The sequence below is a fragment of the Nannobrachium achirus genome (genome assembly GCF_963921795.1).
Source record: "Nannobrachium achirus genome assembly, chromosome: 16".
Lineage (NCBI taxonomy): Eukaryota > Metazoa > Chordata > Actinopteri > Myctophiformes > Myctophidae > Nannobrachium > Nannobrachium achirus.
In genome coordinates, this window is record NC_137823.1 from 22,547,158 (window position 1) to 22,566,248 (window position 19,091).

Below are 19,091 nucleotides of genomic sequence, written 5' to 3' on the forward strand. Positions count from 1 at the left end.
AGCCTCTTAATGCGCATTAAGAATTTTGCGAATAAATCTTTTCATGGAAACACTTCAAAATTCGAATAAACTTTCATTATCCGCAAAAACTTTTATCTGCTTGGAGGAGGTGGATTTTGAGGCTTTGTCGAATAAACTAAATACGCATTTGAGAATGGAAACTGGTCAGACAATAAATGCGAATAAATTATGACGTTCTGGTCCATATCGTCCTCCTATAACACTTTCCCCCGCCGCTTAATTAACGTCCATTGTATAGCGTTAGCCCACAAAACAAACCGGTTGTTACACACGGAGTGACCCTTCGTCATCACACCGTGTTGCGTGCCAAAAGAAAAGTGGCCGATCTGCAAGCTCACAGCAGCTCGCATCCGCGACGCTGCAGGATGAGTGTGTACTGTGTGGCGAGTCACAGCAGTGCTCACGTCTCGGATTTGGTCTGAAAAAATCAGCCCCATCCCAGCTCTGTGCACTGTGTGCAAGACCGCGGGAAGTATTTACAGCAGGTCGGTCAGACGGACCCAGGCAGGATCTCCCAAGAATCGCATTTCATCAGTTTAATGGAAACTGGCTAAATTTACTTTGTCTTAATGCACATTTCTGATAATTCGCTTCCCTAATTCAAATACGTTTATGGAAACATGACTAATGTCACTGCTGGTGTTTTCCTACTGACTCACCTCCCAGTGAGGAGGAGCCCCCATCGGGAGGACTTAGGGCGGATTCACACTGCAATCCGTTTGATTAGAACTGATTCTGAAACCGGTTGCTGGTTCACGCTGGCCAGCATTCACATTGGCAGACCTTCTGGCCTCCCTGGAGATCACTAGCACTATACAGCCCGGTCCTATAGGTGGCGGTATGCACATAGTGTCATCAACTATGCGACATTGCTGATGGTGGTTGCCAATAAATTCAGGCACGAAAGTTGGTGTAACAATTCAATGACGCGCGACAGCGCAGTGTGGAACATTGTTGCAGTGGTCTTGGGTCTCGCACCCCCCACACCTCGACAAGACAAACAAGCCTATTTGCATATCAATTGACCTGTGTCGCTGATCTACAAGCTCACACTGACCTTGCATCCGCGACGCGTTGTGAGCTTGTAGATCTGCTATTTTCCAGGCGCATAAACGTGCAGAATGATGAGCGAGACATGCAGCGCAGCGCACGTTATTATTTTAATTATTTAATAATCAACATGGCTGAAACGCTTGTGGCTTAATATTCACATTAATGGCACGTCAAGCAGGCACAGCAGTGCACAAGCAGTGCCAAGGAATCTATAACATCGAAACAAAAGTCAGGGATAAAGGAATACTTTTAGGCTATTTTCTATCAACAGCGGTAAGTCATTTTCGGTTTGTTTTCATGGTTTAACAGTTCATGGTTTAACTTGTAGGCTAGTGCTTTCTCTTTCTGCTTTTCTTTCCCGACGGGCGACAGCGCACACACATGCATGCACGCACGCACCAAGCCCCCCCCCCCCTCCCGCTGTAAATCTGATCCCAGAGCAGCATAACCATCATCTCACAGTTACAGCCATACTTCATGTCGCTGCCTCGCGGCTAATAACGGACCTGAATCTGATCCTAGGTCAGCCTAAATTACAGTCCCGTGTTCCGAATGTTTTAACGGAGCGCCGGTTCTGGCCGTCCCGTCTCACTTTCACCCCTGCCTCAGTGCGCTGGTGCGAGACAATAAATAACTGTTCGCCAATTGCTACTTCTCCCAATTGGAAGTACATGACACCAGTCCAGCGCACCACAGTAGTAGGCTAACTGGTGATATAAAACATATAAACGAATTTTAGAAGACAGTCCTACAAGCAAGCAATCTCTCTGTGAGATGAAGTCGCTGATCCCATGGCCATGTCGACAACTGTTACCCAGTGTTTATTTGTGCCGACGGCTGACTCGTCGACATTATATGAGGTCACGTTCAACATCAATACCGTTTTTGAGGCCGGTTGCTTCACACTGCGGCTCACCGGTCTCGAGGTCGCACAATGCAGTCTCGAGACTACCTCTTGAGGTGGTTTCGAGGCTATCCGTTTCTGAGGAAGACCGCACGCTTCACACTGTCAAAACCGGTTTAAACATCTGCCAAGTAGCCTCGAGACCGGTCTCGAGACCGCAGTGTGAATCCGCCCTTAAAGCCAAGTCCTGCTCCTTCCGCCCAACCCAGCCTATAGAAGGGGTACGTACAGTGACCACCAACTATCATCACCCCCGCTGTTGTTAATCTTGGCCTCATTTGACTATTTTCATTTCATTTTCTATTGTTATACAAACGACGGGGTGAGTAAACGATAGAAAGGAAGACATTTTTGGATAATTTTTTTTAACAGTTTGGTAGCTTTCAGAGAATGGTTCAATTATTTTTTTTATATATATAATCTTTTTCAAAAATAGCTAAAACAGCAAATCTACATTCTCACAACGCATGGCAATGCGATGCGTTGAGTGTAGAAGATTGATTCCCGCGTAGTACAGCGGTGGCTTTTTTCAGTCAGTTAATGTGCATGCCACCGTGAATTTAGAAACTGAATTGGGTCTGAAACATCCTGGCACCATATTTGTGCTGTCACCTCTCTCTGTACCATCGCTCCATTTCCATCTACTCCCAGAAAAAATCCTCCTGCCCCAAAAAAACACACAAAAACTGAATTTTCTCTCAACAGCAGCAGCTGTTTCACAGCCAGGATAATGCTTGGTTTAACCCATTTAGACGTCGGGTACATATTATAGTGTATTATTATTTTATGCTTTAACTATTGAAAAATAGCAGATATACAAGTTCACAGCGCGGCACCGAGTGCCGCGCTGCGAGCTTGTAGATCTGCTATTTTTGAAAAATCGTGAAAATTTGAATTTTGACCCGATTCTATAAGTGTCTTTTGAATCCTTCTAAGGTTTTTTGAAAAAACCTATGTTTCTATGTCAGCAATCTGGCTTAGCCATCGTCAAAGAAAAGGTCCTTTTCACATAACTGGAGCTCAGTTGGTCTGTTCTTGAGAGACCACTATGTCAGTGGTTCTCAAACCTTTTCATGTGAAGGACCCCCAAAATGATATGCATTTGGCCATGGACCCCCCATCTCAAAATATTTAGTTCCAGGGACCACCCAGAGGCAAAATTTGAGTTACAAATGTTCACTCTAAAAATAAATACATAGTCAAAGATTTGCACACATTTTTACGACTTTTTCAAAAATAGCAGATCTACAAGCTCGCAGCGCGGCACTCGGTGCCGCGCTGTGAGCTTGTATATCTGCTATTTTTCAATGGTTAAAGCATTCAATAATTCTAGGCCTAAATGGGTTTTAATCTAGCCACGACCACTCGACAGCCTGTCTAGCCTGGTGGCTGGTGCACAACAAACAGCAGCGTCTGCTGCTCTCGCCCAGAGCTTTACACACCGTGGGAGTCAGGATTTGATCCGATCTCAGTTCTGATTGGCCCGGGACATGGCGTGTTGCCAATTCCGGGGTGCGCCAGGACTGCCTAGTAAAAAATCCAGGAGATTAAGCGGGACACCCTCTGTCGAGAAAAAAAAACAAAAAACAACAACAACAACCGCGGTTGTCCTCGAGCATTGCACCTGACCCCATTCCGGCAAGTTAGATAACAGTGGTTGTACTGGCAGGCAGGCAGATGTAAATGTGTGTACTATACCTCTCTCTGTAAGGTGGCTCTCGGTAAATATACCACTTATCTGATGCTATACTGAGTTTTCTACCCATATGGAGTTAGGAGGGTAAGCGTGGTTGCACACTGCTGCGTTTTTTTGTTGCGTTTTAGAAATCCGAAATCTGCAAAAAAAGGTTTTTCAGTCCAAGGAGTGAATGATATGAATGATAAAGTAGGATTTTAAAATTAATGATAAAAGTATGGTATGTTTCTAGGGTTTCTACTGGTTCTACCGAAGACCCGCCCTGGCCTCGGTTGCAGCCAAAGGAAGTTCAAAGATGCCGGAAAAGTGGTTTCTACTGGTTTCTGAACGGAAACGTTAGTCCCGGAGACAGATGTTTAATCTCGACCCCTGGCAAGTAGGTGACAATTATGTCTCCATTTGCTAGCCGCAGCGAGCCATAAACCCAAGTGACAAACATGAAAAATTACACTCCAGCTGCCATTAAACGGACACTAAAGTTACGGAAGCGTGGAATCAAACCTTGACATCGTTTTCCAATCTGGACTCACTGGCACGTGGCGGAGAGTATAATCATCACATGGTCGTTGTTGGTTCGGGTGGAAAACCTTCCTTTTTGTTTTATAATTTTTACGTTTTAAAATAGTGAAAATAGCAGATCTACAAGCACACATGATGAACCAGGACTTTAGTTTACGAAAAAAAAACATACAAGTTTGAAACTTGGAGATACGAGGTTTCTGGCACTGCCCGACAGTGACGATATCTTGTTTTTTATTGTATCTCTCTCTCTCTCTCACGCACGCACGCACGCACGCACACACACACACACAGAGCTGCCGTTAATGTGATGGAGTGCAATTCAACACTCTGGGTTGAATTATCAATTTGTCACTCTTGTAAAGTGCACAAAATGTAAAGAAATGGATCCATTGTGGTTACATTTGTGTGCACTCAGAGTTTATTTGTTTAAAAGGGTGGTAAAATGATGTTCGGGGTGGGGGGGGTGGATCTATATTCTGATAATAATTGTATCTCACTTTGGGGAACAGAAAATGCCTTTTCGGGTCGGGAGAACAATCGCAAAGATCATTTATTGGCCTCAATTTTATAGTGTTCAACGCTGTCGGCTCTTTTCATTTTTGTGCCATCACTTCCCATTATAATCTCTCTCCTGATTTGCCTAACATTGGCATCCTGTCCTGAAAATGGACGTTTTGCTAGAGAGAGAGAGAGAGAGAGACGGGGAGAACCCTGTTACTGAACAAATGCTCTATAGCAGGGGCAGGCAAACTTAGGCATGGGTGCCAACATTGACACAGGGGAAGATGATCACTGGCACACTGGCAAAAGTGTGAGAGAGGGGATCTATAGACGGGTTTCTGGTCCACGTTACACTGATAAAACTATATGCGTGCGCAGGGTCCGTACCAAAATTAGCCAATGAAACCAGCGCTCCCCAAAACAACAGGTTTGGAGATTGGACGGAATTGATTACATGATACAGTCAGCTGTGAATTTAGTCTCAATGTTTGTAAACAAGAAACCCGTCTATATATATATGTTAAAATCAAATATTGTTTTAAACGTGGTCAATTACATTAAGTCGCCCAATTTGCAGCAAATTACATCCTGCACATAATTATACATTCATTAAAACTCTGAACTCTGACTGGGGAGGGAGTCGGGGAGATATGTGGGTTATTGCGTTTAATGACCGTTAACAATATCCTGACAATGTGTTCAAATTTTGATGGGGTGTCATCAAATTCAAAAGCATCAGATGGCAGATCTACAAGCTCGAATTGTGTCGCTTCACGCCCCGTTCCGAGCTTGTGGATCTGCTACTTTGGATGCTTTTGTGGGATGCTGTAGTACAGTGATATTCAACTGGCGGCCCGTGGGCCAAATCCGGCCCTGGGGAGCTTTCTTGTGGCCCCATTCCAGATTTTATTTGATTACTTCTATGGTGCGATGGTAGCTGTCCAGCCGCCATGTAAGAAAGGTGCAACTGTTTCATGATTTCTTACACGTTAAACATGGCAGGAAAAAAACACATATACTTGAAAGGCATTACTTGAGTAAAAGTAGAGATATCTTACAGATGTTTCATTATTGTAAGAGTTAAAATCTTCCATAAGAACATAAGTGTTCAGTTCACATGTAGAGAAGTATCTGGTGTTAACTTAAAATTATTATTATTATTATTACTAATATTATTATTAGTATTTAAGTATCAAAATTACAGTAAAGACCTTTTTCATTGTACAAAGAAACAAACCAGACAGAAATGTTGTCTACTTGTACTACTTCTGTACATCTCAGTACTTTCAAAATGATACTAGCTTTCAATTCATTTGTTTTATTTTATATATTTCTTTCATGTAGCCAGGTAGCAACAGATGAGTTTTGAGTGCAGTCCGTTCATCACATGCCATCACGATCCATTAAGCAACTATTTCTGAATTTTGAGAGGATGTTGTCCATTACATCAAAGAAATAATTCTCCATCCGCAGTGCACTGTTCATCTTCCATCCTCATCCACATGAAGGTTTTACACAGTATGTTTCGTTTCATCCTAAATAGCGGTCTGGTCTGAAAGATGGTAGACTAATGGAGCCTGTGCTCTCATCAGCTGGGTGCTCAGGCCTCAGACATAACTAAAATAGAAAAAAACTTTCATTCATACGAACATGTAAACATTTCACCTTGCAAGTCTGTCTCCAATATTTTTCTCACATGGACGCCGTCCATGCCAGGGATCCGCGCATAGAACACACAAAAATCAAAGCCTTTGTACTTTAAAGGACTGCCAGAGACATTATCCTATGTACATCATGCATCAAAATGCATGAATACAGTATAAAGCCGGCCCTAATAAGTTACATAATGGACACATGTCCATTGTTGTGTCCTATCAGACCTAAGGCACACAACAAACGGTCACTGTTAACCGTGAACATTTGTTCATTTTTGTTGTAACAGTCTTGTGGCCCCTGACTTCAAGCCATTTTACAATTGTGGCCCCCTGCATAATCTAGTTGAACAGGTGGTCCCTCAGAGTTACTACAGGGGGTCCTCCAAATCTTTGTGTGATAGAAACATTTCTTTTTTTTTTATTTTAACCACTTGAATCCTAGAGTCCATATTCTGAGAAGTATAGCAGATCTACGAGCTTGTAGATCGGCTATTTTCGGCAAAGACGTTTGGTGTAGAGGGGAAAAAGAGCAGACTAAGTACAGAGTGAAATATATCAAGTTATGTATTGATGATTCAAGTGGTTAAATGCATACATACATCTGAAATCACAAATTGACATGAATCCAAAATACACTGATGAATGTGCTGTCAAACAATGAAACTATATGGATTCTATGAACAGGTTGTGGGGGTCCCTGCTTCATCTCTCTCTCAACTAAGGGGTCCTGGTCCTTGGCCTGAAAACGTTGAAGACCCCTGCCTTAGAGGCCATTCAACACTGACTTTATCATTTGCCTGTGAATGAGTACGACACGGTGGTACTGGACAATCACTGTCTGATTTGATCCTCCAGAGACGGACGCCCCCGCTCGCTGTCTCGCACGCACGCACGCACGCACGCACGCACGCACGCACGCACGCACGCACGCACGCACGCACGCACGCACGCACGCACGCACGCACGCACGCACGCACGCACGCACGCACGCACGCACGCACGCACGCACGCACGCACGCACGCACGCACGCACGCACGCACGCACGCACGCACGCACGCACGCACGCACGCACGCACGCACGCACGCACGCACGCACGCACGCACGCACGCACGCACGCACGCACGCACGCACGCACGCACGCACGCACGCACGCACGCACGCACGCACGCACGCACGCACGCACGCACGCACGCACGCACGCACGCACGCACGCACACACACACACACACACACACACACACACACACACACACACACACACACACACACACACACACACACACACACACACACACACACACACACACACACACACACACACACACACACACACACACACACACACACACACACACACACACACACACAACCTTTTGCAGCGGACAAGACGGTAGCGGCGATAAAACAGCGTCCCTGTTATCTGGCATTATCACACATTTGACAGCTGACAACCTGGCAGATCACCACATCAGTGTGTCCAGCTGGTGCAGGCTGAGAGCCAGAGAATCAAACCAACTCCAGGGACGTGCTGGGCCCCTGATTCAGCCCGGGAAAAAGAGTTGGAGAGGCCCTCATTGGCCCTGCTGCTCCTCAAAGATTTGCCATTTAAGATCATGACAAGTGACAAGCCAGTGGGCCAATTACATGAGTTATATTTTGTCGTTGTCGGGTGTAAAGCTTGTATGTCCAAAACCGTTTGTTTTGTATTTATCATTTTAAAAATGATTTAAACTAGTGAAAACAGCCGATCTACAAGCACACAACGCCTCACACCGCGAGGCGTTGTGTGCTTTTAGCTCTGCTGTTTTCACTACTTTTGTGCAACAGCCTTGTATGATGAAGCAGGGCTTTGCTTTGTGAAAAAATGTATACATTTGAAACTTGGAGATACAAGGTTTCTGCCCGACAGTGACGATTTACTTTGTTGGCCGCCCAGCCCCCAAAATGGAATGAAGGCCGACATTTTATTTTATTTTTTTTCCTAATGGCCGGCCTGGACCGGCAGTTTGGGAGTTGTCCCGCTTTTCCCAATGGCCAGCTCGTCCCTGACCAACTCCATCCCCTGCGCTCTGGTTGTAATACCACTCACACAATGTAATCCACTTATTGTTCCTCTCAAATGTAAATGTGGTCTAAAGTGGGAAAATGCTAAACAATATTTTTTCTTTACTGTTGTGATTAGTAAAAAAAAAAGCCTCTTGTTCTGGCTTGCAGCGTTTACAATTTAGCCATTTAATCCAGAGCGATTGACAGTAAGCAAACATGAGGGGATACATCAGAATAGAAATAATAATCTAGGATCATAGTTAAACCAGGAACGAATCATCAGTCTAAACAGTCTAATATTAAAATGAATACATAAATCACATCGCACGAAAAATATTTAAATAAATGCACATTTCGTCATGAAAGAGCCTCTCTCTTAACTCATTCTGGGCGATGCCCGTAGAAACCGTAGATTTCCCGCTGTACCGCTAGCTTTAATCATTATGAAAGGATTAAAAGTATTATCGCAGATTTTCGCTGACTCTGGCTCTTTAGGCCCGCCCCCCTAACTGTATCCGGTCATTTCCGGTCTGGACCGGATCTAGCTTTCCGTATCCGGTCTGAGCCTGGGCCATAGTCCCGCCTCCGTTGGTTTACAGTGTAACAGAAGAGATTGCTACTCGGCGATGGAACACTTGTTTTTCAATCGGATTTTTGCGTTTGGAAACTTTGATCCAGTCTCTACACGCCTGGATTATGATCCCCGCACATATCGTGCGTTTTGTGCGCGAACGTGTCCACTTGTTACCATAGCGCACAGTTGGCTTTTTTCAATGTTTTTTCATGTAAACACTGGCGGATAAGCAGGGATACAGCGTGGCAACGGATATGTCTATTTCAATGGGGTTTTTTGTATTCGAAAGCTTGTCACCGAGTCTACAGTCTACTAGATGAGTCGCGCACAGATTGTGCACGATGCGTGCGCGTGCCCACGTTAAAAGGTAAGGACAATTTGGCAGCTGCTTACTAGAGCTATGTTTAAAATGGCAGCAAAATTGTTAATGCTCTGAGGAAGGCCTTTCTGACAAAAAAGCGTAATGTTTTGTGTTTGTGAGATTAAAGTCAAATAACTGGAAATGTAACGTTGTCCTCTTTGAATTGAAGTTGTGAGATGTGTTTAATTTTTATTTATGAAATAACGTCTCTGTCGAGTGGAAACCTCAATATGTCCAAAACTATTACTTTTCAGGATAAAAAATTCAGAAGTTACACAAGTAACAGATCTACAAGCTCAAAACGTAATGTTTTGCGCCATGTTTCAAGCTTTTGGATCCGATACTTCTGATGTGATACTGTAGTATGATCAAGTCGGGCATTAATTTACGTTTACGGGAAAGACAAAATAGTTAAAATATGGACAGGGTTCCCACACATTTTTACCAATTATTTTTAAAAACTTTTCCAAAACTTTTCCAGAATATTTAACCCAATTTCCAGGACTATAATAACAATAATTCTGCTCAATAACAAGTCACTTACTCCTATGCGCAATGCCCAAAAGACAGGTAGTGTATGCCAGTGGTTCTCAACCTTTTCAGGCTGTGACCCCCGAAATAATCATATTTTAACTGGGGACCCGGCACCCTGACGAGCACTAAGAGTTGAGGAATTTTGTAAAACACGTTTCTATTGTGAAAATAGCAGATCTACATGCTCACAACCCCTCACGTTGCGAGGCGTCGTGAGCATGTAGATCGTCTATTTTCACAATTTCTGCCTCTAATATTTGACAATTTGGCCAATGTTTAATTTGTCATTTCAGAGGTATTAACAAAATCAATAACCAAAGACAATGCATAGCTATTTTTCCAGGACCTTCCAGGACCCTTGATCAATTCCAAAACTTTTCCAGTACTGAAAAAAAATATTTTTCTAATTTCAAAATATTTCCAGGAATTTCATGACCGTGGGAATCCTGTATGGAGAAGAGATAAGCGGTTCTCTGAGAATCCCACTGTTGAAGAGAGCAACCTCCTTCACGCCATAATGTACTCCATGTCTGTTTGATTGAAACACTCACTGACTGACTGCCTACCTGTCTGCTGAGTTCCTATTCACTCCCTGAATTTAGGGCTGTCACGATATGACATTTTACATGATGATTAATTGTCACTCAAATAATTGGCGATTAACACTTTAATTGTGTTTTTGTCATTGACAATTACATTTCTGTTTGGCTTTTAGGCTTTGAAGTTGCACAAGGCAGATATGACACAAAACCTAAATACACAAAGAAATGAATGACATATTTGACAACTTATTACTTAAAAAATAACATTGATAGTGGAAATAGCCGATCTACAAGCTCACAACGCGAGCTTGTAGGTCTGCTATTTCCACTATTTCTGAAAATTTTCAACATTCACGATTATGACAAAATAATTGCGTCAATGTCAAATAATCACGATTAGACGATTATGTAATAATTGTGACAGCCCTACCTGAATTATTACATAACGCTCTGCGTGTGTGTGCGTGTGCATGTGTGTGTGTAATGTGTGTGTGTGTGTGTGTGTGTGTGTGTGTGTGTGTGTCTCTCTCTCTGACTGCACCAGCTAACCACAAATATCGATTAAATGTCTTCCTGGGAGACAGTGACAGCAATGGCTCTCGACTCTTGAATGAGGCTGTTTAACTCGCCTCTCGAATCTCGAATAGACCATCCCCCACACATGGCTCTCCGCTTCGACAACACAATTACCGTACCGTCTCAGAGGAATTCTGACTTTTGTGGTGTTCAGACGATACCGTCATCACCAACCATGAATGGCTAACTTAATTAGAAATCAAGGCTAAAGCCCTTTGCACACAGGCGCGTTTATCCGATACCGTCATTACCAACCATGAATGGCTAACTTAATTCGAAATCAAGCCTAAAGCCCTTTGCACACAGGCGCGTTTATCCGCAAGAAAAAAACTGAAAATGTCATTTTTTTTCAAAAGAAAGCAAAGATTCTCTATGACCTCATGCACACCGGCTCCAAATTTGCCATGCGGCAGGTGGCTGCGGCAAGTGCGCTTTTTCAGTTCGATTCCTGCGTCTTGTCGCATGCGGTAAAAAGTCATTGACTCCTTTTATGATTCTTTTTTGGATCCGCAGTGTGGATTCCACACAGCCTTGCACACCAAATCCAATGCGTTTTAATCATGCAGCAAACGGAAAGAAACGCAACGGTCCTGTGTGCAAAGCCCTTAGCCTGGGTCATAGGACCTAATGACAGCTCACCTTCCCTGCTGGGAGGATGGTCCAACACTTAAAGTGCCAGTTAAGTGAATTAAGCTATTTGTTTATAGACACATTTTATATGTAGAATGGTCAATTCTGAACCCGTTAAAAAAATTGGAACTTTATATTGCAGCATTGTGATATAAGACTGCTTTATGTTTTTTAATCATAACTGGGTTGTCATATTTTAATGCTTGTCACCGTGGTGCGCATCACGGTGATAGCTATTAATTAATTACTTTTGATAGGCTACTGAATAGCCTATGAGATCAGTTACTAGGCAAATTCATCCCTTCTTCCTGCTAGCCTGGTCGCTAACGTCCACACTGTTGTCGTTGTTGCTGCTGCTGCAGTGCTCTCTCCCCCCCCCCCCCCCCCCCCACACACACACACACACACACACACACACACACGAGTGCATAAATCCATGCCTCCACTGAGTTTAGCTGTTTAGCTGCTGCTAGCCTGCTAGCATTAGCCACGTCCCTCTCTCTCTACAGTAGTGTGTGTGTGTGTGTGTGTGTGTGTGTGTGTGTGTGTGTGTGCGCGCGCGCGCGTGTGTGTCTGCACGTCCTGTGACGACGGAAACACTGAGGAGTGATATTTTACTTGAGTAAAAGTATCACAACTACTGCAAAAGTTTTCAAATGCATCAAATATTTTGAAAATAGCAGATCTACAAGCTTGACACATTGTGAGCTTTTTTCTTTTATTTATTTTTTATTTGGAAAAAAATATATAGCCTACTCAAGTCAAAGTACCTCAAAATGATACTTAATTAGAGTACTTGAGTAAATGTACTTAGTTACTTTTTTGAGTAAAAGTACTTTTTTAACACCCCTGAAAACGGAAGCAGATACTTCCATGAGTGGGTGTGGCTTCATGCTGTACATAGGCCTCGCCCCTACAGCCCTTGGCAGAAAGGCCAGAAAAATATGTATTGGATTTCACACATTTTTGAAACATAATTTTTCAAAAATTTAGATTTTTTTCTTCATTCAAATTTTGTCTGTTGGTTAATAATACATTACTCTGTTGTGTAACAAACTGGGAATACCCTTGTTATCATCTTTATTTGACTGAACACCCCCTTTAACTCATTAAAAGCCTCAGACATTAACGGATTATAATATCCAGAGTGCCTCCCACCCCCCCCCCATTCACGGCCGTTCTCTTATTTTGTCTTATTTTGAAGGCCACCGGAAGTACTTCCGGTCTGACGTCATCGGATCCTTCGACTGAACCGATCATTGTTTATGTGGAGCCATGCTGGATCGGCTCGTAGCGTTTATACATGTGTTTTATAAGCGAGCATCTGCCTCCATCTTCGCTTCTAAAGTGTAGTTTTGAGATAATGGACATTAAAGATGAGGCGGCCCGTCCACCTCAATGTTATGGGATGACTATTGTGTGCTCGTGGAGCCGTGATGATGACAAATCAGCGCGGATTTCGTCTCCGGAGCGTCGGCCATTGTACTAGGTATTTTTACTCGCCGTTACAGTAATATATTACTTTTCCCGCGACATCGCGTGGATGGCACTATAGATACTCTATTACTTTTCCCGCGACATCGCGGGGTTGGCTTTTAATGAGTTAAGAAGAGCAAACATCAAAGGATTTTAAAACAAACGTGATTTCGGACATTCTGATACCACCCAAAAAAAGAAATCGAGAGGGGATCGTAAAGGCCTTGCTTTCATGGTCTCATGCAGGAATGACGCACGCGCCTGGGTGCTCGCTTGCGTGTGAATGAGCTCCCGTTGAACCCAAAGGGCCCTGTGATATATACTAGCGACATATCCAGGAGGTGTACTTTGTACATCAAGCTGCCTCACGCTACAGAAACGGGAGATAAGGCTCCTGCCCTATGGGCCTCGCGGCTCGGCGAGGCTTACTTGTGCTGTGAGATGAGATCAAGCCAGCTTTTGCCCTGCCCTTCTGTTCCCGGGGAGGTGACCGTCCTCCCCCGGGCTGTCAAGAGGACAGGTGTCCTCGCCTCTCCGTGACACACGGGGGTGGGGGGGGGGTTAAGTGGAAGAACGCTGGCTTCATAATGGATTCTCAGCACAAGTGGCTGGAGGCTCAAACTCATCCTAACAGCTCTCACTTTAACTGAAAATAAAGTCTTCTAGATCCTAACAGTTTTCTGAAAAACCCATGTTTCTCTGTCAGTGGTTCTCAAACCTTTTCATGTCAAGGACCCCCTAGAATTATATGTATTTGACCACGGGACCCCCATCTGAAAATATTTAGTTCCAGGGACCAACAGAAAGAAGGATTTGCGTTACAAATGTCTGCTTTAAAAATATACACATTCAAAGCACACATTTTCACGATTTTTCAAAAATAGCAGATCTACAAGCTCGCAGCGTGGCACCGCGCTGTGAGCTTGTATATCTGCTATTTTTTAACAGTTAAAGCATGAAATAATGGTTAAAGTGGTGACATAGATATATGAGTACCCAGTCTAAACAGGTTAAAGAATTGCCTGGACTTTGCAGACGCCCCAGAGCCGAAGGAGGCGTCTAGCTTTCTATGTCTACGGTCCCGAACCCCACAGGCTTGAGAAGCACTGATCTAAAAAGAGCCATGATGTTACCTCGTCTGACAGCTCCCCGAACACTGTGAGGACGTCTATCAGCAGACTGGATGTGTAGAACGACTTGATCATGTTCCTGGAGAGAAGGACACAGAGAACAACGTTATGAACAACACCTCTCTATCACTGTGTAGAGGGCACCCCTGTAAATAACCTTTTCATCCACGGCGGCATAGCTCAGGGGCAGATTGAGAAACCGTCATTAGAGCACGCAGGGTTCCCAGTTCGTAGTTATTGTCGAAGAGTTCTTGAGCAAGACTCTGAACCTAGTTGCTCCCGGTGAGCAGGTTGGTGCCTTGCATGGTTTCCTCTGCCATCAGTGTATGAATGTGTGTGTGTGTGTGTGTGTGTGTGTGTGTGAATGGGTGAATGTAATGCACAATCTATGTAAAGCGCCTTGGGTAAAAGTGCTATATAAATGCACCATTTACCATATTTAAAAAGGTTCACCAAAAACAGCCGATCTACAAGCTCACACCGCGTCATGTTGCATGTTGGCGTGACTGACTGACCGACTGACTGACGCACATGAGCTGCAAGGAGTTATCAAGATAATGTCTCAGGAGCCAGACAATTTTCAAACGCTTCCGTCATACAGTCTGTGAAACAGAAGCGCTGAAAGTGATTCGGGAGTAAAGTGGATTCCCCCCCCCCCATCCTTCCGACGCACAACTCTGTCCTAATGGAAATGAAATGCAGGACACGTAATTCCGGACGCTTTTACATCACGAGCAATTCATTTACTCGTGATATAGAAGGAGTTTTCCGTCTTCTTTCAAAAGAGAATCTGTTCATGTTCATTCTGTTCCTTTGGAAAATAAAGGTTGAGTGACCAGGGGAACTTGGATAACAAAAATCTCTACGTGCAAATGATGAACATATTTAAAATACACTGCTTGCTGTTACCTCTCCACGCACATGTACACTAGGGTGGATCTTAAATCGCCTTTTTTAGATTTTCTTGAGTCTCACCCCCCAATTATGTTCCAAAAAACTGCTTTGGTTAAAATTTGGTTGAATTTCAAGCATATTTAGAGGTAGCTCAATCAAGTCAAAGATTGTACATTTTATTGGTCAAAATCGAATTGCACTGCAGGCACATTTAAGTTATACATTACACATTATTCTTATGTTAAGCACAGAAATTGTATTTTTTCAGCTTACAAATCTGAACACAAATCTGATTACATGAAAGGCGATTACATAAAAAAGGCGATTTAGGATCCACCCTAATGTACACAAAACAGGATGTAACATACAACACAATTTAAATGTCACTTTAAAGAGGTGTAATAGAGTGTGTGTGTGTGTGTGTGTGTGTGTGTGTGTGTGTGTGTGTGTGTGTGTGTGTGTGTGTGTGTGCGTGTGTGTGTGTGTGTGTGTGTGTGTGTGTGTGTGCGTGTGTGCGTGCGTGGTACTTTATGCCTTTCAGAGGTGAGAAGCGTATGAAAGCCAGTAAACATGGTGATCACAGAAACGGAAGCAGGGGTGAGAAAAACAAGTCGTAAAAAAAGTTAAACTTTCCCTTCTGGGTACCTCAACAACACACACACACGCACGCACGCACGCACGCACGCACGCACATAGCACATAGCACATAGCACACAGTCTCTCCCACATGAGTCCACACAAGCCTTTTAAAATGCAATATCTGTATCGAACTGGTATCAAAATAATATATCGGTTGCATCCGATATTTCCTTTTATAATAATTACATTTGAACGTGAAGCCGAAAAAAAACATTTTGTGAAATGATGAAGGCTGGCAGATTCAATCCTTGTTTTCTAGGGAAGCTTTCAAAAAGTTCAACAAGTTGGATTTTCTATTTTAAATAATAACACTACATTCAAGTTGTTTGTTTTGATATGGGCCAACATTTCAATATGGTGCATCCCTAGTTTTGGAATAAAGAGGCATTGCTTTTTTTTTTATTAAGTGTTTATGTGTCTTTTTCAGAAAATTTAAATATGATTTTATGTATCTGTAAATATGGGTTATAGACCACAACAGTTATTGGCATCCTACTGCAAGCATCCTACGGTATGTAGTAGGATGTTGTATATTGTGTAGGATGTGATATATTATGGCCACAATCTGGATAAACGCGAATAAACACAACTGAGAGCTCCTGGCTTCTATGAATCACAGCTTTGGCTTAGATGTGGCCCTAATGTGCACAATACGTTGTTAGAAACTAGGACAAAATGTGTTTGGACGTCAACACGCGCACGCACGCATACACACACACAGAGAGAGAGAGAGTGGGGATTATCAATAGGTTCCTTGTAAGCAGGGTGAGGAACAGAGCCGAGTAACGGTCTCAACAGCCTGGAGGAAGTTTCTCTTTCTTGTACACACCTATAAATATTCACCTCTCTACGTCAGGGCTTCTCGAACCTTTTCATGTCAAGGACCCCTCCCCCCCTTCAAACTCCATTTTAACCACGTTGGATTCATTGAAAACACCCGTCCTTGGTTCTGGTGACTAAGGTCCAATGCAGACTCCACTTTTAGGGTTTCCTTCAAGGCACAAGGAGTCCAAGCCGCTTCTTTTCATCTGACAGGGGGGAGTTTCCCAGGTTGGACGTAGCGCGTGGAAGGAACACGTTATTCTAACCAGTTCCATCTCCCATACATCAGGCGCCCAGGCTAGCCAGGGGGAGGCAGTATAGAGACCAGGGTTACTGCATGTTTTTTTGTGAAGGGGTAACCTACACTAGGGGACACGGGGAGAACATGCAAACTCCACATGCAAACTCCTTTTCGCCAAACCCACCTAGGGTATGGGCACTGATGACGCGGAGGAGAGAAAGCGCCCTTGTAGCCATGAGACGACAGCGCTACCGACTGCGCCACCGTGTCCCCCCAGGTTTGGATATATTTTCAGTTAACTGCCCAGCCCTGTGTGTGTGTGTGTGTGTGTGTGTGTGTGTGTGTGTGTGTGTGTGTGTGTGTGTGTGTGTGTGTGTGTGTGTGTGTGTGTGTGTGTGTGTGTGTGTGTGTGTGTGTGTGTGTGAACAGAAGTGACATAATCCCAGCACACATGCCTGCTGGCTGTTGGCACTTCTTCTCGTAAAGCCACAGTTTGTTTTAGTATTGCGTTCTGTGGAACACTCATATAACCCACTTCTGGTAAACCTGCTTCTGGAAGTCTGCTTTTGCACTAACAACTAGTGTGTGTGTGTGTGTGTGTGTGTGTGTGTGTGTGTGTGTGTGTGTGTGTGTGTGTGTGTGTGTGTGTGTGTGTGTGTGTGTGTGTGTGCGTGCGTGTGCGTGCGTGCGCTTGCATGTGTGTCAACAACACAACCCTGTGCTGTGTATTGGAGCATGGTTTTGGCGACATGAATTTAATAGGCTTGTGTGCCTGACTGCCTGTCAATAAAAACTGGACGCAAATGTTAGGGAGGTACTGATGGAGAAGAGATCCGGTAGAACTAGGCCAAGTCATGTTATGCTTGGTTGAGTGTCGCAGTCCAAAAATAGCTGATCTACAAGTTAGAGCTAATACCACATGCACATGTAAATACGACCCATTACAGCCTGCCAAATATAGGTGTCAAAATCAACTGTATATTTAGTTTACTAACATCTTATGATCTTTAGTCAACTAAAACTAGACTACAAACAAACATTTGCTCGCCTAAAAAAAAACGCATCAAAGCGCACACGTTTCAGCAGATACATAATATGCCATATAATTATATATGCCATTTGGCTGATTATGCAGGAAATTCTGCGACCGCATAATCTCTTTTTTCAGGAGGGTCTAATCAATACATGTTACTAACTACTAGACTTCTTCCCCAGAATGTTTTGTGCCTACTTTCCCTCACAGCATCACAGCTTGATCGTGATTATGGGTTCTCTCTCCTCCTGATTGGATGAAATGGGATAGATTTTGACAGGTCTAATGGGGTGTATTATGATCTAGTAAACGGTCCATTTGGTTCTATTAGTACACTCTTGGAGTTATGGGGGTCCATGGCATACTAAACTGTGTGTCCTTGATATTAATTTCAAATTTCACATGTCAACGTAATTGTGAATTAATTGGCAATTCCATTGTGGACTCCTGAGTCCTGAGAGCCCTGGCCTTGAGCAGATGGCTCGCACAAGGACGTCTCATAGAGCAGTGGTTCTCAACCTGCGGGTCGGGACCCGCAGGGGGGGGGGTCCCAAAATATTTGGGGGGTCCCCAGATGATTAACTTAATGTGCAACAGTGTTTTCTCTCTCAACAGTAAACAAACCAACAAAAAGTTTAAGTGTATAGAGGGCGTCTGCACATTTCTAAAGTGACAATTTAAGGACTTTTTAACACTCGGGTGACTGAAAATAAAAAAACTACCACTCTGACTGCATTTATAGGTCAAATTGACAGGTAAATTCTCTCCCTTTTTGCCCAGGAGAGCAACACCCTCCTCCCCTGCTGCCAGCGGGGGTTCTATTGTCTGTTGTTCTATTGACAATAGAACCCCCGCTGGCAGCAGGGGGAGGAGGCAATCTCAAAATCGGCCAAAATTACCTGTTAGTCACCCATGTGTTAATACCTCTGAAATGACAAATTAAACACGAGGCGTTGTGAACATGTAGATTGGCTATTTTCACAATAGAACCGTGTTATACAATATGTAATAGTGTTGTCAAAAATATAGATTTAACGAAAAGTATCAATTTTGAATATTGATTTTCAAAATGATAGTATCGATAATATCGATACTCAGTTTTGACCTCTCTCCTTGGTTTACACCAACGTTACTTTTATGTGTACCCTTCCTACTTTGGCTTATTCCTAGTTATTTTAAAGGCCTATTTGTACTTAAAATGTGAAAACATCAAAGCCAGGCCTTTAAAAAGTGCACTAC

General features: G+C 43.5%; 1 protein-coding gene across 1 annotated transcript in view; it reads right to left on the bottom strand.

The window, feature by feature from the left end:
• vta1 (vesicle (multivesicular body) trafficking 1) overlaps positions 1-19,091 on the bottom strand; it is a 146,072-nt gene that overhangs the window by 55,918 nt on the left and 71,063 nt on the right. Inside the window, exon 4 of the mRNA XM_080744324.1 lies at positions 14,227-14,302. Within this exon, the coding sequence (XP_080600450.1) occupies positions 14,227-14,302 (76 nt within the window). The remainder of the gene's footprint in view (positions 1-14,226; positions 14,303-19,091) is intronic.